This window comes from Saimiri boliviensis, chromosome 9 (genome assembly GCF_048565385.1).
Source record: "Saimiri boliviensis isolate mSaiBol1 chromosome 9, mSaiBol1.pri, whole genome shotgun sequence".
Classification (NCBI taxonomy): Eukaryota; Metazoa; Chordata; class Mammalia; order Primates; family Cebidae; genus Saimiri; species Saimiri boliviensis.
Genome location: NC_133457.1, coordinates 68,128,433 through 68,151,207, shown reverse-complemented (window position 1 = coordinate 68,151,207; position 22,775 = coordinate 68,128,433). Strand labels below are relative to the sequence as shown.

Here is a 22,775-nt window from a genome sequence, read left to right as displayed (position 1 = left end):
GTTTGCATAACAAATAATTCCGGCCGGGCGCGGTGGCTCAAGCCTGTAATCCCAGCACTTTGGGAGGCCGAGGCGGGTGGATCACGAGGTCAAGAGATCGAGACCATCCTGGTCAACATGGTGAAACCCCGTCTCTACTAAAAATACAAAAAATTAGCTGGGCATGGTGGCGTGTGCCTGTAATCCCAGCTACTCAGGAGGCTGAGGCAGGAGAATTGCCTGAACCCAGGAGGCGGAGGTTGTGGTGAGCCGAGATCGCGCCATTGCACTCCAGCCTGGGTAACAAGAGCGAAACTCCACCTCAAAAAAAAAAAAAAGAAAGAATTCCAAAATAAAATAAAAATTCACAAATTTAAGTTACAAGAGGAGTTTGCAGAGCAATTATGTTAGTGACAGCACCTTCTGGGGTTACGTGTATCACTGTCCTCTATCCCACCCACTTCTCTCAGTGTGTATTTTTCTCCGTTAATGTACTTTGTATTAAAGTTAAGCACTGGAATTTTCCCTATGACCCAAAGACTCAAGAATGTGATGTGATTTTGCATGCGTGGGTGGGCAGGAGTGTAAAAGAGTGGCAAGTAGGATAGAAAGGCTCAAAAATAAACAAACAGAAGAGGTGAGATGCGGTGGCTCACTCGCAGCACTTTAGGAGGCTGAGGTGGGTGGATCACTTGAGGTCAGGAGACCAGCCTAGCCAACATGGCACAACGCTGTCTCTACTAAGATTATGAAAAGTAGCCAGGCATGATGGCATGTGCCTGTAAACCCAGCTACTCAAGAGGCTGAGGCAGGAGAATTGCTCGAAGCTGGGAGGCAGAGGCTGCAGTGAGCCGAGATTGCACCACTGCGCTCCAGCCTGGGTGACAGAATGAGACTCCGTCTCAAAAAATAAATGAATAACCAGTACAAAATTTCAATAGTTGTTAGGTCTTAGCATATTAGTATAGAGGTATGCTACTGCTTTCAAATTGCTTAGGGACTATGATTCGCCTTATCATTCTAGATACATCAAACTAAGCACTAGGACTCAATAACTCCACTGTCTCAAAGAAACTCATGATTTCTGGCATAGTTAAGACACTTTATGGAAAGCTGTTTCAAAGGAAAAGGCAGCTACAACAAAAGACAATCAATCTGCCTTCTATTTAAGGACTAGAGTCTAGCATGAGAGAACCACAGCAATACAAGCAAAGTGAGCAAAGTACAGTATAACACCTAGAACTGTATGTAGCTGGGAGCGGTGGCTCACGCCTGTAATCCCAGCACTTTGGGAGGCCGAGGCGGGTGGATCACGAGGTCAAAAGATCGAGACCATCCTGGTCAACATGGTGAAACCCCGTCTCTACTAAAAATACAAAACATTAGCTGGGCATGGTGGCGCGTGCCTGTGATCCCAGCTACTCAGGAGGCATGAGGCAGGAGAATTGCCTGAACCCAGGAGGCGGAGGTTACGGTGAGCCGAGATCACGCCATTGCACTCCAGCCTGGGTAACGAGAGCAAAACTCCGTCTCAAAAATAATAATAATAATAAAACTGTATGTAGTATACCAATACTCAAAGGAATCAAAATCTGTACTCTACCTTTTAAGACCATATCTGAGAACGTCTGGGCCAGTTTCAATAGGAGAGCTGTTCCGACACTGGACTTTGCAGCTCCAGGACCCCAGGAGTCTCTCTGGGCCCCAACTACAATATAGCGATCTTAAAAAAAAAAAAGAAAAAAAAAAGAGGAAGACAGATAATTTATAACATCAGTAGAAAGGTAAAAGTGCAGCATATGTATTCAGGATAAAAGAGTTTACTTCAAATCTGACTGAGGACTCTGGATATTAAAAATTCAATGAGAATACTCTTTTTTTTTTTTTTTTTTTTTTTTTTTTTTTTTTTTAACCTTACTAGTTAGTGCTACCTTTTTCCTACACTACTAATTACATTTACTGACTACTGAAGTCCAGGGACTTATTCCTTAGTAAGTGTTACCTGTTTGATTGCATTTGAAAAGTCAACTCCAGGGACTGGCAAACAACAGCCTGCATGTCTGTTTATTCGTATAGTCTATGCCTGTTTTCTTGCCCTGACAGAGCTTAACAGCTAAAGCAGACACTGTGCAGCCCGAAAAATGTTTATTATCTGCCCCCGTAAGAAATTTGCTTATTAAAGTTCTAGTCAGTAACTTAGAATAGATTTTCTAGTCATGACAGTCCATTTTTTTTTTCATGTTAACAGTTCACATTGTACGATAGTCCATTTTTAACAAGAATTTTGTAGGGCCTTATTACCTCCCGATAAAACTGACAAATAGGCCGGGCACGGTGGCTCACAGCCCTTTGGGAGGCTGAGGAAGGCGGACCACCTCAGGTTGGCAGTTCCAGACCAGCCTGACCAACACGAAGAATCCCCATCTCTACTAAAAATACAAAATTACACAGGCATGGTGGTGTGTGCCTGTAATCCCAGCTACTCAGGAGGCTGAGGCAGGAAAATCACTTGAACCCGGGAGTCAAGATTGTGGTGAGCCAAGATCGCGCCACTCCAGCCTGGGCAACAAGATCAAAACTCCATCTCAGAAAAACAACTGACGCATAAACAATTCACTTTAGGACAGACAAGATTGAGTACTTCATAAAACCAAGCCAAGCCAGCTTTCCTACACTCCCTCCTTCTCTAGCCACAGCTTAAGAAGAGCAAAGAAAACAAATAAAAGGGGGTTTTTACCTGGTTCTACAAAGCCTTTAATAACTCCAAAGATGTTAAGAATTTTTATCTCTTTCATCACATTGCTAACAGAGAGCTTCACGCTCTTGTTTTGTGAGGTTACCATTCTGCATGAAGAGTCGGTTCTCCAGTCAGGAGGACAGTCTCCTTCCATATTTCTGGAATCAGAAAGCAGGCATAAGTTCTAAGCTTCTGTTCCTTGCCCAAAGTTTACTTCTGTTCAGGGAAGCTCCAGATTAGGAGGACATGCAAACAAAACCGACTCCCTAGTGCTGACCCATTTGTGTCTGTCTTTGATCTGGAGGGAGGCAACTGGAAACCAGGAAGTGCTTCCTAGTTCAAGCAAGATTTCTAAAAACTCCTGTAACTATCCTCATTTGATGTCTGCCTCTCTGCCAGAGGCTTAGCTATATAGTTTATATTTGGAACACACACCAAGATGGACTCAAAAATCAAGCTCTTTTAATATACAAAAGAACATCAATACATTTTTGTGTTTCCCAAGTGTCTCCACCAACAAGGAGAGTAGACATTCTTATCTCAGTTACAAAAAATATTCCTCAGCTGGGTGCAGTGATTCATGCCTGTAATCCCAGCACATTAGGAGGCTGAGGCAGAGGTTGTAGTGGGCCAGGATCACGCCATAGCACTCCAGCCTAGGCGACAGTGAGACTCAAAAAAAAAAAAAGAAAATTCCTGTGCTTCCCCAATCTAATTCCTCTGTGTTACCCAAATAATAGCTGCTTCTAAGGAGGCTTACTTATATAAATGTAAGTTGAAACATTATTACTACCCTACTATATAAGGATAAGACGGGAGGCTGGCTTCACAGGTGGTGAGCAGAATGAGTCAACAAAAATCACCTATGGTAAGTATCCCTTAGCAGTATCAACAGTCATAGTATTTACATACTCCTTATATACAGATGTTCTTCATTTGAGACTGTATTAAGTAGAATATATTTTAACTATCCAATTAAGTTAAAGAAATAGGGCGAGAGAGTTTATGTCACACGAGATAAATGCTTGCATAAAGGTCTGAAAATAGATCTCCATCCTGTAACAGGAAATGAGAAATATGTCCACATCAGAATCAAAATTAATGATATGTACTCTAATCAAACTGGGTTCTGTTTTTAAAGAGGGATACTAACACTACAGGGAGGATATCCGGAAGAACAAGTCATGACCACAAAGCATCTGGAAACCATCATGAGACATGAGGCTTTTCAATCAATAGCCAAGGAAACTGGAATCACCCTGTATTGCTTAAAATAAAAATCCAGAACAAATGGATGTTTTAGGGAATAAGATTTTATCCCAGTAAGAATTCTAACAGATTTCCGCCAGTAACAGACTAGGCTGCCATCGGCACAGTGCTTCACTCAAGCAGAGCTATGGCAGGAACCTTGCACGAGGGATTCACTAGGTAAGCTGGACTAGGACTCCTGGGTTTATAAATCCAAAGTCCATTATTAAGATCTCTTTATAGAGAAAAATTCATTTTTATCTGTACCAAGGTAACAGCTAACCATCATCCAAATTCCCAAATGTGGAAAATTATAATTTTTAACATTTTAATCAACACACAGTTCATCCCTAATCATAAAACCTCACCCTGCAAGACAGCTTTCAAATAAAAACTTACTCAAACAGCCTTTCTGCAGCAGCTCTGGAGATCGTCTGGACAGGTATATTAGGCAATCCTGAGGACCGAGACGGTGGAAACTGAGTGTGATTGAAGGAAGGGAATCCAGGTGTGTAGGGGTCGCCTGTTCCCAGATGAGCCTAGTAAAACAAAAGAGCAATTCACTCCATCACAGATTTCCTCAAAAAGTTCTCTGTAAGATTCAGATTTGTTATAAGGCTGCAGCCCAAGCTTAGTTTACCAACTTGAAGCCTCAAAAATCTGAGTGGCTCTACAATGTGACTCTTGTTTTCATGGCACATGGAAATTCTCAATTCAAGGCACTATTGATAAAATACTTTTAGCAACAAATAAAGCCTCAAAGTCAGTGTAATCTATCTTCTTGCTTACTGCTAACACCTTCCCAGAAAAAGAGCATTAAGAAAGACACAGTGCTATTCCCGCTAATATAGGAATCCCGTAACAATTCCAAGAACTCAAAAGCTGATTTGCTCAAGAAATAACTCACATGTCCAAAGAATGAAACGTCTGCATTAACAATGGGAAATTTAGTCTTGTCCATGTATATCAAGACACCAATTGCATTTGAGCTTTTAGCATTTGCAACCTAAAAGAAAATATACAAAGCTCAGAAAATGAAGATGAAATGAGAACACATCCTGGACACTATGCTAAAGGACAAATGGTTACAGAGGACTAAACTTATAATACTTCCAAATATTTCAAATTGTTTATCTGTGGATTTGTTAATGGTTCCCTGAAAAACTCACTAGTTTGGAAAATAAGAAAAATAACCAACACTGGAAGCAGTGGCTCACACCTGCAATCCCACCATTTTGGGAGGCTGCAGCAAGCAGATCACCTGAGGTCAGTAGTTCAAGACCAGCCAGTCCAACATGACGAAACCTGGTGTCTACTGAAAATACAAAAATTAGCCAGGCATGGTGGCAGGCACCTGTAATCCCAGCTACTCGGAAGGCTGAGGCAGGAGAATCACTTGAACCAAGGAGGTGAGTTCAAGCCTGACACCATGCCAGGATAATTTTTTGTAGTTTTAGTAGCGACAGGGTTTCATTATGTTGGCCAGGCTGGTCTTGAAGTCCTGACCTCAGGTGATCCACCCAACTTGGCCTCCCAAAGTGCTGGGATTACAGGCGTGAGTGACCACGCCCAGCAAACTTTTTTTTTTTTTTTTTTTTTGAGACACAGTCTCTCTTGGTCGCCCAGGCTGGAGTGCAGTGGCACAATCTCGGCTCAATGCAACCTCTGCCTCCCAGGTTCAAGCGAGATTTTCCTGCCTCAGCCTCCTGAGTAACTGGGACTACAGGCACCCTCCACCATGCCTAGCTAATTTTTTTATATTTTTAGTAGAGATGAGGTTTCACTGTGTTAGCCAGGATTGTCTTGATCTCCTGACCTTGTGATCTGCCTGCCTTGGCCTCCCAAAGTGCTGAGAATACAGGCGTGAGCCACCACACCCAGCCCCTAATTTTCCTTTTAATAAAACATTTTTTAAAATTAATTAATTAATTAATTAATTAATTTAAAAGATGCAGTTTCACCATGATGGCCAGGCTGGTCTTGAACTCCTGACTTCAAGTGATCCACCCACCTCGGCCTCCCAAAGTGCTAGGATTACAGGCGTGAGCCACTGTGCCCGGTCTATAAAACATGCTTTTAACTGAATTCTATATATGCATAAAACTGAGTTACACAAATAGCTTTCACTTAAGCATTTCTCATTAGGTAAGTGGAACTTATTTATTTGTTGAACACTTTAATAAATGGTACTATCTGGTCTGAGAGTTTAAGACTGCTGGTTTTCAGAATGCAAGAATATTAATAAGAAATATCACTTAACCAAAGAATAAGATACCAAAGTACTGTATTTAATGTTATAATAACTCATACTCACCTTTTCTGCAAAGGTGATTTTCCCTGCTCTGACAATCACTATAGATCCATTCACAGGAGAGTCTAAATCCTCAAAATCTTTTTCAGTACCAAAATTAGCATGGACCAGTTTACCCTAGAACAAAGACATTAGATTTAATGAGCATTATGGTATCAGAACACTGCTAAAATCTTGAGACAGAGAATTGTAGAGACCAAACCCAAGACAGGCAACCCAAGTAAGAGATAAAAGGGGGCCAAAAGGCCTAAAAAAGGTATGCGTTCTAAAAAGTTTACAACTTGTAGGTCAGAGCTATAGGAATAAAATTAGGATTTTTGGTCTCCTGTGTCTTTCATGCCTTTAACTCATGCTGCCTTTAATCTAAGGAGCATTTTAGATTAAACTGGCATATGTAGGCTGGTCATGGGACTGCGACCCTGGAACAATCTTAACCTTGAGGACATCATATAAATAGGCTTTAACTGAAAGGTCTGATAATAAATCTGTCCCCACATTGTTAAACACCATCTATTACAATAAAGTGACTTGCATACACCAACTTTAGATACGTCATTATGTTCCAAAGCTAGTTAGAGTTCAGATGAACAGCTATCACCTGACACTAACAACCAAGCACCTGAGAAGAGAGCTTGAAGTTGAACAAATATCTTCAATGTTCTTTGACAGAACAATCTACCCATCTCCTGGCTTGTATGCAGCCAGGGAAAGTGATAAGGCACAGTATCCAGAAAAGCAAGGAATCACCACAGCACTTCACCTGCCTCTAAAGGTATCCACTAGACATGCCCCTAACTTACAAATGTGTTTTGTTGTTGTTTTGAGATGGAGCTTTGCTCTTGTCGCCCAGGCTGGAGTGCAATGGCACAATCTCAGCTCACGGCAACCTCCACCCCCCCGGGGTTCAAGTGATTCTCCTGCCTCAGCCTCCTGAGTAGCTGGGATTATAGGCGCCCACCACCACACCTGGCCAATTTTTGTGTTTTTAGTAGAGACACGGTTTCACCATGTTGGCCAGGCTTATCTCTAACTTCTGACCCCAGGTGATCTGCCAGCCTCAGCCTCCCAAAGTGCTGGGATCACAGGCATGAGCTGCCACACACAGCCACAAATGATTTTAAGCTGAAAATTATTTCATCTAGCTGTTCTCTATTTCTGCATTAATTTGACTGTATTTGCCTAAAGTTAAAAAGATCAAGGGCTGGGTGCTGCAGCTTCTGTAATCCCAGCACTTTGGAGGCCGAGGTGGGTGAAACGCTTGAGCCCAGGAGTTTCAACTCAAGACCAGCCTGGCCAACATGGCAAAACCCCATCTCTACCATAAAGAAAAAAATTAGCTGGATGTCCCAGCTACTCAGGAGGTGGAAATTGCAGTGAGCCAAGCTCGTGACACTGCACTCTAGCTTGGGCAACAGAGTGACACTCTATCTCAAAACAAATAAAAAAAGATTGAGCTAAGGATCCAGCTACAACTAGGCCCCAGCCAAGATGGATATTTACATCTGTCCCCACAAAGAGGATATGCGTTCATTTTAGCAAACACTACTATGTATGTCAGCCATTCTCCAAAGCTCTGCAAAATGGCAGTAAAGTAGAACCCATGGTTCTCCATATGGCTCACATTCTAATGGAAACAAAGGCATAATGTCAGGTGCTACCAGTACTACAAAGAAAAAAATAAAGCAGGAAAAGGGGAGTGATTAGAGAGAAGACTTTGCATGTTGGCTGTGTCAGAGGGTTGAATACCAAAATATCGCTCTTCTGGTCCTAGGTGCTTCGGGAACCGCGGCTTAGGTGCAGACATGGCCAAGTCCAAGAACCACACCACACACAACCAGTCCCGAAAATGGCACAGAAATGGTATCAAGAAACCCCGATCACAAAGATACGAATCTCTTAAGGGTGTGGACCCCAAGTTCCTGAGGAACATGCGCTTTGCCAAGAAGCACAACAAGAAGGGCCTAAAGAAGATGCAGGCCAACAAGGCCAAGGCCATGAGTGCACGTGCCAAGGCCGTCAAGGCCCTCGGAAAGCCCAAGGAAGTTAAGCCCAAGATCCCAAAGGGGGGTGTCAGCCGCAAGCTCGATCGACTTGCCTACATGGCCCACCCCAAGCTTGGGAAGCGCGCTCGTGCACGCATTGCCAAGGGGCTCAGGCTCTGCCGGCCAAAGGTCAAGGCCAAGGCCCAGGATCAAACCAAGGCCCAGGCTGCAGCTCCAGCTTCAGTTCCAGCTCAGGCTCCCACAGGTGCCCAGGCCCCTACGAAGGCTTCAGAGTAGATATCTCTGCCTGCCAACGTGAGGACAGAAGGACTGGTACGACCCCCCGGGGCTGCCATCTGCATGGGGCTGGGGTCCTCCTGTGCTATTTGTACAAATAAACCTGAGGGAGGATTAAAAAAAAAACCAAACCAAAATATCAGGATCATTTACATTTTACAAGTACATTTAGAACTCCTTAGAACAGAAAAGATGAGTTTTTGAATGATTCAACCTCATGAACTGTTTGCCTTACTTACAGTAACTGTTGCGCTCTGACTGTATGCCACATAACCTCCAGGATTCTCCACCAGGTAAACAAATTCACTGTTCGTACCAGTTATGGTCACTGAGTTTTGAGCACTGTTAAAAAGATTAAGTTAAAAAAAGGCTAAGGTCATCCTTCCAGAAAAATGCAATAGCTTGTATTTAGCATGTCTCACATCATTTTGCTTGAGGAAATTTACCTCCAAATCTTAACCTTGCTTTTTATTTTAAAAGTCTTTGGGCTGGCAGGGCACGGTGGCTCACGCCTGTAATCCCCTGCACTTTGGGAGGCCGAGGCAGACAGATCACCTGAGGTCAGGAGTTTGAGACCAGCCTGGATAACGTGGTGAAACCCTGTCTCTACTAAAAATACAAAAATTAGCCTGGCATGGTAGCAGGCACCTGTAATCCCAGCTACTCAGGAGGCTGAGGCAGGAGAATCGCTGGAACTCGGCAGGTGGAGGTTGCAGGGAGCCAAGATCGCATCACTGCACCCCCAGCCTGGGGGACAAGAGTGAGACTCGAAAAAAGAAAAAAAAAAGATGGCCAGGCGTGGTGGCCCACGCCTGTAATCCAAGCACTTTGGAGGCCAAGGCAGGTGGATCACCTGAGGTCGGAAGTTTAAGAACAGCCTGACCAACATGGTGAAACCCTGTCTTTAAAAAAATAAAAATAAAAATAAAAAATAAAAAAGGCTTTGGGCCACATAGGGCGACTCACGCCTGTTATCTGAGCTTGGGAAGCCGAGGTGGGAGGCTCACCTGAGGCCAAGAGTTAAAGACCAGCCTGGCCAACATGGTGAAACCCCATCTCTACTAAAAATACAAAAATTAGCTGGGAGTGGTGGCAGGCATCTATAATCCCAGCTGCTCTGGAGGCTGAGGCAGGAGAATCGCTTGAACCTGGGAGGCAGAGGTTGCAGCGAGCCAAGATGGTGCCACTGCACTCCAGCCTGGACAACAACAGTAAAACTCCTCAAAATAACAAAACAAGTCTTTGCTGGCTGGGCACCATGGCTCACACCTGTAATCCCAGCACTGTGGGAGGCTGAGGCAGGCAGATCACAAAGTCAAGAGTTCGAGACCAGCCTGGACAACACAGTGAAACCCCATCTCTACTAAAAATACAAAAATTAGCCAGGTGTGGTGGCACATGCCTGCAGACCCAGCTATTTGGCGAGGCTGAGGCAGAAGAATCACTTGAACTCGGGAGCTGAGACAGCACCACTGCACCCCAGCCTGGGCAACAGAGCAAGACTCTGTCTCAAAAAAAAAAAAGTCTTTGCTATATTTTGCACACCTGAAAATAGCTACTTGTATAAAAATAAGTTTACTATCTTCCAACATACCTGTCTTTGACCTGAATCTTAACAAAATGTTCATCACGCCAGACTTTGCTTAGTTTATATTCACGAAATTGATTTTCAATATACCACGCAAGATTTTCATCTTTCTGAGATCCAGCCTCACGAGGGACATATGGATTTTCATTCAGCAGCCTGGAGGAGAAAATGTCTTTTAAATGAACTTACATTTAATTTAAAATAAACATTTAACTCAAGGATTAAACAAATTGTTTTGAGAGCAAATCAGATAAATGAACTGTGACCTAAAACTTCTAGATTTGCCAGAATAACAGAAACTAAGAAAAAAAAATTGTGCCCCAAATGTTAATTTACGACTTCTAAGCTTCTCTACTCACCATAAAGCACTCCCTTCAAGAGCCTCATCTTAACATCATCTATCTGCTTAGGGTAGTTTTAGGAGAAATGGAGATCTACTGTAAGCTGAACAAGATGGAGTTTCCATTTTTGCCTATTGTGAAGCATTTCTGAATGCCCTGAAGCAAGACTTCTCCCTGGTCTCATCTCCCATAGTCCTATTTACTCAGCACTAGTTCTTACAGTGTTGTAGGGCAGACTATCCTCTCACTTTATCCATAATTTCTGGTGTATACTAAATCAACTAGATGAAGTAAAAAATGTCATAACTTAAGACTAAAGAGTTACAGTACCAAGCTGGGCGCGGTGGCTCATGCCTGTAATCCCAGCACTTTGGGAGGCCGAGGTGGGTGGATCACCTGAGGTCAGGAGTTCAAGACCAGCCTGGCCATCATGGTGAAACCCCATCTTTAAAAAAAAAAAAAAAGAGTTATAGTACCATTGTAACTGTAGAAAGCTAGCAAAAAGGAAAAGATAAATTTATTCTTTGTACAGAGAAATGTATATGCAAAGATAGCAAAACTCTAAGGACAAGTGTTACAGCTCTTTTTAGAATTTGTCTAGCACCCTTTCTAGTTTTTGCCGGAAAGTTCCTTAAAATAAAAAGTCCCTTAAAAATAAAACAAAGCAATGGCTCACTTGGGAACCCCACTTGTAATTTAAGTGAACTCCACTTGGGATTCAAGTGCTGTGATCTCAGCACTTTGAGAGGCTGAGGCAGGCGGATCACTTAAGGTCAGGAGTTTGAGGCCAGCCTGACCAACATGGAGAAACCCTGTCTCTACTAAAAAGATATAATTAGCCAGGCATGGTGGCACATGCCTGTAATCCCAGCTACTCAGGAGGCTGAGGCAGAAGAATCACTTGAACCTGGGAGGCTGAGGTTGTGGTGAGCTGAGATCGTGCCACTGCACTCCAGCCTGGGCAACAAGAACAAAACTCCGTTTCCAAAAAAAACGAAAATAAGTAAATAAATAAATAAAAATCTGGCCAGGCATGGTAGTTCATGCCTGTAATCCCAGCACTTTGGCAGGCTGAGGCAAGAGGATCACCTGAAGTCTGAGACCAGCCTGACCAATATGGTAAAACCTCATTTCTACAAAAAAAAAAAAAAAAAAATTAGCCACGCGTGGTGCAATCCTTTAATCTCAGCTACTTGGGAGACTGAGGTAGGAGAATCACTTGAACCCGGGAGGCAGAGGTTGCAGTGAGCTGAGATCGCGCCACTGCACTCCAGCCTGGGCAATACAGTGAGACTCCATCTCTAAATAAATAAATAAAGATTCTGTCTCTACAAAAAAGAATTAGCTGGGTATGGTGCTGCGTGCCTGTAGTCCCAGCTACTCAGGAGGCTATGACGGGGGGATCGTTTTGGCCGGGGAGGTTGCGGCTGCAGTGAGATGAGATCGCACCACTGTACTCCATCCTCCAGCAGATGGAGACTGCCTCTGGATACTTATTGGTGTATGTGTTAGTGTGCGCGTATCAGCAGAAACTAACAAGTACTAGAAACTCAGGCAGTTAAATTACTCATCATCTAGAAGATGAAAAGGGCTACTTCTGCCATGTGTTGCTTCCTTCAAAAGAAAAAAAGAGGCTGGGTGCAGTGGCTCACGTCTGTAATCCCAGCACTTTGGAAGGCCAAGGTGGGCGGATCACCTGAGGTCAGGAATTTGAGACCAACCTGATCAACATGGTGAAACCCCATCTCTTAAAAAAAAAAAGAGAGAGGGCCAGGCGCGGTGGCTCACGCCTGTAATCCCAGCACTTTGGGAGGCCGAGGCGGGTGGATCACAAGGTCAAGAGATCGAGACCATCCCGGTCAACATGGTGAAACCCCGTCTCTCCTAAAAATACAAAAAATTAGCTGGGCATGGTGGCACGTGCCTGTAATCTCAGCTACTCAGGAGGCTGAGGCAGGAGAATTGCCTGAAGCCAGGAGGCGGAGGTTGCGGTGAGCCGAGATCGCGCCATTGCACTCCAGTCTGGGTAACGAGAGCGAAACTCAGTCTCAAAAAAAAAAAAAAGAGAGAGAAAGAGAAAAAGGTGATGGATGTCCTTGTCAACAATGCAGAGCTTAGTACGATGTTATAAGAGGTTAAAAAAAAAATCAGAGCCAGAAGAATGACAGCAAGCAATAAGCCACACGGACGGGGCAAACACCAAGGGCCTCTGCGTTTTTTAAGAAAAAGGAGAACCCCCGGAAAAGGTCTACCTTTCTTCCATACCAGTATAGTTTCAGTTCTTTACAGGCCCCTTACCCTCTTCAGCTAAAAGATGGCAAGTCTCGTCTCCTCTAAAAAGCCACTCTCCACAGTGTCACCATTACTGCTTCCCTGCAGCCTGTCTCAAGTACTTGTCTAGACACGTGGAAAGCAGCTCACACTCACATGATGGTGTTGGTGAAGTCTGTGGTGTCCAGTTTCTCTGACAACTTTTTTTTCAGGTCATCCCAATATAACTGAGGTACTACAGGGACGTTCTCTTCTGGGTTCTCCACCGCTGGAGACTCTGTTCCTGCCAGTGTCTGGCACTCAGTTTTCGGTTCTACATGTTTACAATAGCCCAAGTAGCCAATCATAAATCCTAAAGAGAAAAAGTTTCAGAGCTGAACTCAGAATTTCATTTGTAATCTATCCCTGTTGGAACTGTTAATATTTTCAGGTAAGTCTTGAAAACACTGGTTTTAATCATATTTTAAGTAGTCTGTATGTATATAATGCATGTCAGTTTTGTACATTTTAAGCCATTTAATCCAATAAATTATATATTAGCTTTATTTCAAATCGTAACCTATTCAAAATATAGGTAGCTTTTCCCAAAAGACCTCCTTGAAACATTGACTGACCTTCTGTGCCACAAGTATCCTGTGTGTAGTTTAGTGTTAACATTTGCTTCCTGGTGGAGAGCAAACAAAATAGACAATAAAAAACACTTACACACTGTATTGAAAGAATTCATGGGTCTCTGTTTCCCGACAGATTAAATTCAATGACATCTACAGAACCTACTCATGATTGTCTTCCTAGTGGCACTCAAAAAGGCACAAAGATCACTTGAGGCTATGAGTGCGGGACCAGCCTGGCCAACATGGTGAAACCCCGTCTGTACTAAAAATACAAAAATCAGTTGGGGCATGGTGGCAGATGTCTGTAATCCCAGCTACTCAAGAGGTTAAGGCAGGGAATCGCTTAACCTGGGAGGCAGAGGTTGCAGTGAGCCGAGATTGCACCACTGCAGTCTAGCCTAGGCAACAGAGCAAGACTGTATCTCAAAAAAAGAAGAAAAGGCACAAAATATATGCTAAGCTGAAATAATAGACTTCCCGGAGTTGGTAATGGAAAACATTTAAGTTTGGAATGGCCATTCTTACCAATCACGAAAAAGATGATCACGGCAACAGTCCCATAGAAGATGCTTCCATTACACCGTTTTCGTTTTGCGACACTGGCCTTTGTGTTATTGTCAGCATTTTCTTCTTCATCTACAGCAAGTTTCATCTCCACATGGCTGTTATCGCCATCTACTTGCCGAGCCAGACTGAACCGGGTGTATGACAATGGTTCTCCACCAAACTGTTTTCAGGGGAAAGGCATTATGAAGAACAGGCACAGGACAGTTTGTTCAGGAACTATACTTGTTAGTGGGCCATTACTATGACTTGCTATATATTCTTCAGGGTGTTCTCCTTTCAAAGCAACATTTTTCCCTCTGCTCAGTTGAGGGCTAGTTCACACTGGTCTTCTCATTCAGTCTTTCTTTTTTTTGTGAATTTGTATTATTTTTGGAGACAAGGTCTCCCTCTCTTTCCCAGGATGGAGTACAGTGGTGTGATCATAGCTCACTGCAGCCTTAAAATCCTGAGCTCTAATGAGTTTCCTAGCTGGGTCTGGGGGGCACAAATCGGTTTAGGATACTATGTAGCAATCCAGACTGTAATGCTGGTGAGAGCAACAACAAAATGAAGTTATAAACAAGCAGAAATTCTGACTAAGCATAAGATAGAAGACAGAAAAGAGAACAGGCCAGATACAGTGGCTCACGCCTGTAATCCCAGCACTCTGGGGGCCGAAGTGAGGCAGAGGGACCATTTTAGATCAGGAGTTTGAGACCAGCCTGACCAACATGGTGAAATCCCCTCTCTACTAAAAACACAAAAAACTAACCAGGCATGGTGATACATGCCTGTAATCTCAGCTACTCAGGAGGCTGAGGCAGGAGAATCACTTGATCTTGGGAGGCGGAGGCTGCAGTGAGCTAAGATCACCCACTGTACTCTACCCTAGGAGCCTAGGCTGAGACTTCATCTCAAAAAATAAAATAAAATAAATAAAAATAAGAGACAATAGATGACTAGATAGTGTATCAAGATAGATCCCTTTTTATCACCGCTTGATGGCTGTCTTTTCTGTATGTTCTTTCAGCTTTCACTCATACTGCCTACACAATGTTTCTTTTCCTTTTTTTGAGACAAAGTCTCGCTCTGTCACCCAGGCTGGAATGCAGTGGTGCAATCTCACCTCACCACAACCTCTGCCTCCCAGGTTGAAGCGATTCTCCTGCCTCACCCTCCCAAAGTGCTGGGACTACAGGTGCGCACTACCACGCTTGGCTTATTTTTGTATTTTTTAGTAGAGATGGGGTTTCACCATATTGGACAGGCTGGTCTCAAACTCCTAACCTTGTGATCCACCTGCTTCAGCCTCTCAAAGTGCTAGGATTACAGGCGTGAGCCACCACGCCCCATCAGTCTTTGCTTTTTACTTCTCCTAAGACATTTTCAGTGCTTTAAAGAGTTCACCTTTGCTTTTTACTTCTCCTAAGACATTTTCAGTGCTTTAAAGAGTTCATCTTATCTACTTGGCTGCCCCCCTCTACCACACCCAGAACCACCCTGAGTATTCTTCCAAGACTTCCCATAATTAACCCTATTGAAGGCTGAACTCTTTACAGGACCCGTTATGCCTCAAGACCACTAATGCAAATGTCAATGAATACCTGATAATAATAGATTTGAGTTATTATTTCATGCTTACTCAGTTAAAGTCATGCTTGTATATTTCACATTCTTACAGACACAGAAATACAACTGAAAATATCTTACCAAGTTAGAGAATGCTGATCTAGCTTGATCCATCATTCTGAACTGCCACACAGAAGAACCTAGGTATCAGAATAGAGAATTACTGAGGAAGATACTACTGGATCAGATTAGTGAACTTTTATTACCAGGCTACATGGTATATCAAATTTTTAAAATATATTATCACTTTTCTAGAAAAGATATTTAATCATACTTTATGAGACAACTAAATTTAGTGTGATTTTTAAAAAAATTTTGTTATAGATGAATTTCATTTCTTTTTTTTGAGAAAGTCTTGCTCTGTCGCCAGGCTGGAGTGCAGGGGCACAATCTTGGCTCCTCAAGGTATGCACCACCACCCCCATCTAATTTTTGTAGTTTTAGTAGAGACGGGTTTTTCACCATGTTGGCCAGGATGCTCTCGATCTCTTGACATCGTGATCCCCGCCTCGGCCTCCCAAAGTGCTGCATTACAGGCGCGAGCCACTGCGCCCGGCATATGTATTTCTTTTTTTAATAGAGACAAGGTCACCCTATGTTGCCCAGGCTGGTCTTGAACTCCTGGTCTGAAGCAATCCTTCTACTTTGGCCTCCCAAATTGCTGTGATTACAGGTATGAACCACTATGCTTTGAGTAGACAAAGTGACACATACAAAAAGACAACAGACTTGTCACTTGAAAAAAATTAAGACTAAAGCAGAAAAAATCTGTTATGTTACAAATACCACAAACCATATCTGATAAAAAGGGGAAGAAACCTTGATCCTAATTCAATGAATAGTTCCTACATGTGATTTGATATATCTTTGACACACAAAAAGAAACACAAAACAGATTATGCTATTTCACAGTTGAAGAAGCCAATTATCAGAGAAACTATGTGACTTGTCCAAAGCTAAAAATGTATAATCTAAATTAAGTTCAATGGGTTACTGGGTTATACAAATTGTGTTCTCATCTCTGGAAGTTTAAGACATTAACCTTAACTTTTGTCAGAGCCAAATATGTCTCTGTAATCAAAGTCCTATGTTAAGTTAAAAGCCTTAACTGAAATCTAAATTTTCTAGTTAATTCGGTTTGAGGGCATCTAGATGCTTGAAAGTGACATTACACTGAGATTTGCAAAATGGACGTTTATTGCGTACTATTTTAAAGCTTTCCCTGTATACAAGTACACTTATAGCATATTAAACACGCACGTGACACAAAGCAAGCTGTGAGGTATATGCAGATTGTAAAGCGAAGGATAATTCTAACAGGCATTAAGAAAAAGCTTCCCATTGCTGGGTGAAGTGGCTCACCCCTATAATCCCAGCACTTTAGGAGGCAAAGGCGGGAGAATCACGAGGTCAAGAGATGAGACCATCCTGCCAACATGGTGAAACCCTGTCTCTACTAAAAATACAAAAATTAGCTGGGCACGGTGGCATGCTCGTGTAGTCCCAGGTACTGGGGAGGCTGAGGCTGCTGCAGTGAGCTAAAATAGCGCCACTGCACTCCAGCCTGGTGACAGAGCGAGACTGTCTCAGAAAAAAAAAAAAAAAGAAAAGAAAGAAAAAGCTTCCTACTTAAAACCTATCACAAAAAAATTATTTTTATATCCAAGCTTTAAAGATCAGGGTCTATATGCAATAGATCATATTCTTAGAAGCATAATCTTTTTTTTTTTTTTTTTTTTTTTTAAGAAGGAGTTTCGGTCCTGACACCTAAGCTGGAGTACAGTGGCATGATCTTGGCTCACTGCAACCTCCCCTCCCAGGTTCAAGGGATTTTCCTGCCTCAGCCTCTGAGTAGGTGCCTGTCACCACGCCCAACTAATTTTTATATTTTTAGTAGAGAAGGGGTTTTACCATGTTGGTCAGGCTGGTCTCGAACTCCTGACCTCAGGTGATCCACCGGCCGCCTGGCCTCCAAAAGTGCTGGGGTTAGTTACTTGAGAAGAACATCCCAAGGAAATGAAGGCATGAGCCACCCCACCCAGCCAGAAGCACAATCTTTTGCCCCTTCTGTTATAAAAAGCTTATCACTACCACTGCACCACAACAGTTAGGACCCAATCACTAGATCCAGAGCTGGAAGGCCCCACCCTAAACCAATTTTAACCACCCTTTTCTAGGAAAATACATCTTGCAAATTTTAACACTCATCTGAATCATCATTCCTCAAGTTTTCTATTAATTTTAAGAACAAAGTGGTAACACATTTAAATAAATAATCTAAGTTACTTCTGTACCTTGAGTGCTCCCAATGGTGACTGAAAACAATTCAATTACTTACATGATGAAGTTCAGGTAGGCAAAATGTAGCCCCACATGTTTTGAACCATGAAATGCAAGGAGATTCTGAAACATCTTTAAGATGTAAGATAAGGGGCTGGCAAAGATGCTAGCTAAACCACCGTCCCAAACTTCTTTACAATTTTTCTTTTTGAGACAGGGTCTGGCTCTGCCACCTGGGCTGGAGTGCAAAGGAGGCATTCTGGCTCACTGCAACCTCTGCCTCCCAGGCTCAAGTGATTCTTGTGCCTCAGCCTCTGGAGTAGCTGGAATTACAGGCGTACTATACCACTCCCGGCTAACTTTTTGTATTTTTATTAGAGAAAGAGTTTCTCGCCATGTTGGCCAGGCGGGTCTCCAATTCCTGGCCTCAAGTGATCCGCCTGCCTCAGCCTCTCTAAATGCTAAGGTTACAGGCATGAGCCACTGCACCCAGCTCCCAAACTTCTTTAAAATTGAATCATTCCTACTTTATTAAAATATGGCATTAAACTCTATTCAGTTTTCTAAATGCAGTAATTATCTTGATGTTTCGGAATTCTTTGTACTGACTCAAAATTAGGGATCTATATACAAAGCTCAGTGGGGATCAGGTACCAAAATTTCACCTATGTCGAACATACCCAAAGCTGCTACTTCATTTTTCTTAAGCCATGTTTGTTATTACTGACAAGCCCACTCAGTTTAGAAAACAGGCCACTGTTTCAAGTCCTTAGAGCTCAGATAAACTGAAGTTTCTCTACGTGCGTTAGAAGCTCTGTTCTAAACATATTCAGCCTAACAACTTCATTACCGTCTATTTTCTCCAAAATCAGACAGAATCCAGCCCATGCTTTTACCCACTAACATTCTTCCTGTTCCTTGAGGTCCTCCTCGTTTCTTCGAGGCTCAGCTCAAGGGCCATCTCTACGAAGCCTTCTCTGACTGTCTTCCCTATCCTGTAATAACTGATATTGAACTACCTGTAGAAATATTTTACTTAACAGTATTGGGGCATGCTTGATGCCTGGGATTCCAAATAAAATGAAAAGTATAATGAAAACATTGGACCTAGAATCTTTTCCCATCCCTGCCACTCTTATGGTTTAATAGGGAGGGTTTTTGTTTTGTTTTGTTTTGTTTTTTGAGACAGAGTCTTGCTGTCACCCAGGCTAGAGTGCAGCGGCCCCATCTGGGCTCACTGCAACCTCCGCCTCCTGGGTTCAAGTGATTCTCCTGCCTCAGCCTCCCAAGTAGATGGGATTACAGGCACATGCCACTAAACCCAGCTAATGTTTTTGTGTTTTTAGTACAGATGGGGTTTCAACATGTTTGCCAGGCTGGTCTAAAACGTCTGACATCGTGATCTGCCCGCCTCTGCCTCCCAAAGTGCCAGGATTACAGGAGTGAGCCACAGCACCCCACCTGTTACTGTTTTTTTTGTTTTGTTTTGTTTTTGTTTTTTGAGATGGTGTCTCGCTCTTGCCCAGGCTGGAGTGCAGTGGTGAGATCTCAACTCACTACAACCTCTGACTCCCAGGTTAAAAGGAATGCTTGAGCCTCAGCCTCCAGAGTAGCTGGGATTACAGATGTGCACCACAACGCCAAGCAATTTTTTTTTTTTTTTTTGAGATACAGTCTCTGCTGTTGCCCAGGCTGGAGTGCAATGGCACGGTCTCAGCTCACTGCAACCACCACCTCCTGGGTTCAAGTGATTCTTCTGCTTCAGCCTCCTGAGTAGCTGAGATTACAGGCACCGGCCACCATGCGCGGCCAATTTTTATATTTTTTTTTTTAGTAGAAATGGGGTTTCACCATTGGCCAGGCTGGTCTCAAACTCCTGACGTCGTGATCAGTCTGCCTTGGCCTCCCAAACTGCTGGGATTACAGGCGTGAGCCACTGCGCCCGGCCTACTTATTATAACTTTTGAGACAGAGTCTTGCTCTGTCACCCAGGCTGGAGTGCAGTGGCTCGATCTTGTTCACCTCACTGCAAACTCCACCTCCCGGGTTCAAGTGATTCTCCTGCCTCAGCCTTCCAAGTAGCTGGGATTACAGGCGTCAGCCACCTCACCCAGCTAATTTTTCTATTTTTAATACAGACTTTTTCTATTTTTAATACAGACGGGGTTTCACCATGTTGGTTGGGCTGGTCTCGAACTCCTAACCTCAGGTGATCCGCCTGCCTGCGCCTCCCAAAGTGCTAGGATTACTGGCGTGAACCACCCGACCTGGCCAAGGTAGCTTTCATTGTGGTCCTTCAGTTTTAGCTGGGAACCTTGCTCCGTGACATTTAAGTACATTATCAGAGGCCAGCAACCGCCTCGTCTTAGGGCAGATTTAGCCTAACTCCTGTCTATCCAACCATCTTCAACACAGGCTACGTTTACAGCCACCATTACTTGATAACAACATCAAAGGAAACTGCAGGATGCTATGCCGTATCTAACCCTGCAATATCAATGGCAAACCCTCTCAACTCTGGATTTTGAGAAGCACATTGTAACCCAAAATCGAGGGGGTAAAAAAACAGCAGCGTCTGCAAGTACTGCGGAAAGCCTAACCTTAATTTTCACAGTAAGCGTAGCATCCAAGTATGGGGTCGCCAAATACAAAGCCCTAATTTAATCCTCTTATCAACGGTGAAGAACGTGGAAAATGTCGCAGGACCCAGTCCCCTGCATGGTAAGGGACGTACCCAAGGTCTCTACGAGCAGTGAGCAGAGGAGAAAGAGCCGAATCGGAGTCTGTTTTCTAAAAGAACTGTCCAGCAGAAAGGACGCACGGGCCCGTCCGCGTCTATCAACGCTGCACAGCAGCGGGACCACGCCGCTCGTTTCCATGCGTCTTTCACAGGTTAAGTCCCGCCCGTGGCCTCCGCCTTCGGTGGGAACTGCTGGCATATCCCCGGGGTGCCCGCCCGCGGCCGAGTCGGACTCTCCGCAGAAAACGGGATGCACGCTCAGGGCGCACAGGCAGGGCACGGCCAGGCCAGGGTGTGCCAGAGCCCAGGTGCCCATTCGCAGAAACCCGCGGCTAACGCCCGCGACGCGCCAGCCGCCGGCCCGGGGACGGCTCCGTCCCTTTCCTCGCGAGACCAGCGCCCGCCCGGGCCCGGGGCAGCGGCGCGAACGCTCCGGAGCCCAAGGTCACCCGCGGATCCCAGCCGTTCCCCGGGGCGACTTCCTGGAGCGGCCACGTGCTCCCCGCGCCGCGCAGCTGCAGCGTGGCCGCGCTCCGAACCCGCTCCCAATCCGCAGCCCGAGCCCGGCGCGGAGCCGAGAGCAGCACAGCGGGGCCGAGCCCCCGGGGCCCACCGTGTCTCGCCCTCAGCGCTGCCAGAGAAGCCACTCGCCGCCCCGCGACCCGGGAGGCGGGAAGAAGGCGGCGAGCAGGGCGGGCTCGAAAGCAGGCGGACGAAGGGCGCCTCTCCGCGCACCTGCAGCCGCCGCGCGGCCCCTTCCCCGCGGCCCCGTTCCCCCGGCCGCCTTCCCGCCCCGCGGCGGCTGCACCGCATGCCCGCAGGATGAAGGGGACACGCGAGTGCCGGCGTCGTCCCGGGAGCCGGGCGCCACTCACCTGGCGCGCCTTCCGCCCGGCGCAACCCCGCCGCCACCCGAGGTCCCGGCGCCCTCTGAGGGGACGGCGGCCCCTCGCGGCGCTTTATAATCCGGCCCCGCCCCCGCCCCCCGGAGTCTGGCGTCACTTCCGGAGGCACGTAGCCCGGCGAGGCGCGCGGCACGGGGCGCGCGGTGGGCTGGGGCGCGCGCTCGGGGCGGGGCGGGGGCGCGCGGGGGGCGGGGGCGCGCGCTCGGGGCGGGGCAGGGGCGCGGGGAAAGGGCGCCGAGGAGGCAGGTGCCCGGGAGCCGCGCTCGGCGCGCGCCTACCCCACCCCAGCGCCTCCCCCGACCTTGACCGACCCGCGGTCCCCGCAGCGCAAGGTCAGCCCTCGGCGTTGCTCGGAGTCGCGGCGGGGGGACCCGAGATCGCCGTCGCGGCCGCCCGGGCGAGCTGCGTCTCACCGGAGCCTCCGGAGCACCGACAGGAGGAGACGAGGAAACGCGCGTCTATACTCGGAACGTGCGCGCTGCGCCACCAGCACGGGCGGCGGGCTCTGCATCGTGTTCGGGGCGCGCGGGAGTGAAAGGGAAAACACCTGCGAGTGCCTTGATGGGATCGGAGGTGAACTTCCGTGTTCATGACCGTTATTGTTGTTATTGTGCAATGCATAACAAATTACTTGTTCTTTTATTTTCATTTTTCTCACCCTGTCGTCCAGGCTGGAGTGCAACGGCGCGACCTCAGCGCACTGCGGCCTCCGCCCCGGGGTTCAAGAGATTCTCCTGCCCCAGCCTCCCGAGTAGCTGGGGTGACAGGTGCCTGCCACCGCGACCAGCTAATTCATTTTTGTATTTTTGGTAGAGACGGGCTGTCACCATCTTGGCCAGGCTGCTCTTGAACTTCTGACTTCTTGATCCAGCCGCCTTGGCCTCCCAAAGTGCTGAGATTACAGGCCTGAGCCACCAGCACCCAGCCAACAAACAAATAAAATTCAATTCTTGTCACTGTTTAAACTGTTTGCAAACAATCACACCCTCTCCCTCCCTCTGGTCAGTAACCGGAGCCCGGAGCTCGGGAGGCAGTTACATTTACAAATAGCTGCAATGCAGGGAAACAACCCAGCGAATCCGAATCCTTTCCCGGGCCTCGGGCTTTTACTTTTCCCTTTATCCCATTATCTTTTCTGCTCTAAAACAGAGAACGTCCTTGGGATTTTCTCACCTCCTTCCTCTTTACCCTCATTCTCTAAAATCTCCCTCCCTAGGCCGGGCGCAGTGGCTCACGCCGGTAATCCCAGCACTTTGGGAGGCTGAGGCGTGTGGATCACGAGGTCAGGTGATCGAGACCATCCTGGC

At 45.6% G+C, this 22,775-nt stretch overlaps 1 protein-coding gene, 1 non-coding gene and 1 pseudogene across 4 annotated transcripts in view; 2 read left to right on the top strand and 1 right to left on the bottom strand.

The window, feature by feature from the left end:
• TFRC (transferrin receptor) overlaps positions 1-21,509 on the bottom strand; it is a 33,503-nt gene extending 11,994 nt beyond the window's left edge. Inside the window, exons 1-11 of one of the 2 annotated variants that reach the window (XM_039461975.2) lie at positions 21,439-21,509; positions 15,625-15,683; positions 13,894-14,095; positions 12,911-13,106; positions 10,149-10,298; positions 8,794-8,896; positions 6,279-6,392; positions 4,872-4,970; positions 4,364-4,503; positions 2,717-2,874; positions 1,583-1,702 (exon numbers count right to left, since the gene is read on the bottom strand). In XM_039461975.2, coding sequence (XP_039317909.1) covers positions 1,583-1,702; positions 2,717-2,874; positions 4,364-4,503; positions 4,872-4,970; positions 6,279-6,392; positions 8,794-8,896; positions 10,149-10,298; positions 12,911-13,106; positions 13,894-14,095; positions 15,625-15,660 — 1,318 coding nt within the window. In that variant the 5' untranslated portion in view covers positions 15,661-15,683; positions 21,439-21,509. Of the gene's footprint in view, positions 1-1,582; positions 1,703-2,716; positions 2,875-4,363; positions 4,504-4,871; positions 4,971-6,278; positions 6,393-8,793; positions 8,897-10,148; positions 10,299-12,910; positions 13,107-13,893; positions 14,096-15,624; positions 15,684-17,454; positions 17,474-21,438 lie in introns of those variants that run through there. The other variant, XM_074406110.1, reaches the window with a different exon arrangement.
• On the top strand, positions 8,038-8,693 carry LOC101036001 (large ribosomal subunit protein eL29 pseudogene; annotated as a pseudogene). The gene has a single exon (XR_012519275.1). The product of XR_012519275.1 is annotated as a large ribosomal subunit protein eL29 pseudogene (transcript).
• LOC120360884 (U7 small nuclear RNA) lies at positions 11,053-11,113 on the top strand. Its single transcript, XR_005577285.1, has one exon. It is a non-coding gene; the product is annotated as a U7 small nuclear RNA (small nuclear RNA).
• Positions 21,510-22,775: the final 1,266 nt, after the last annotated feature.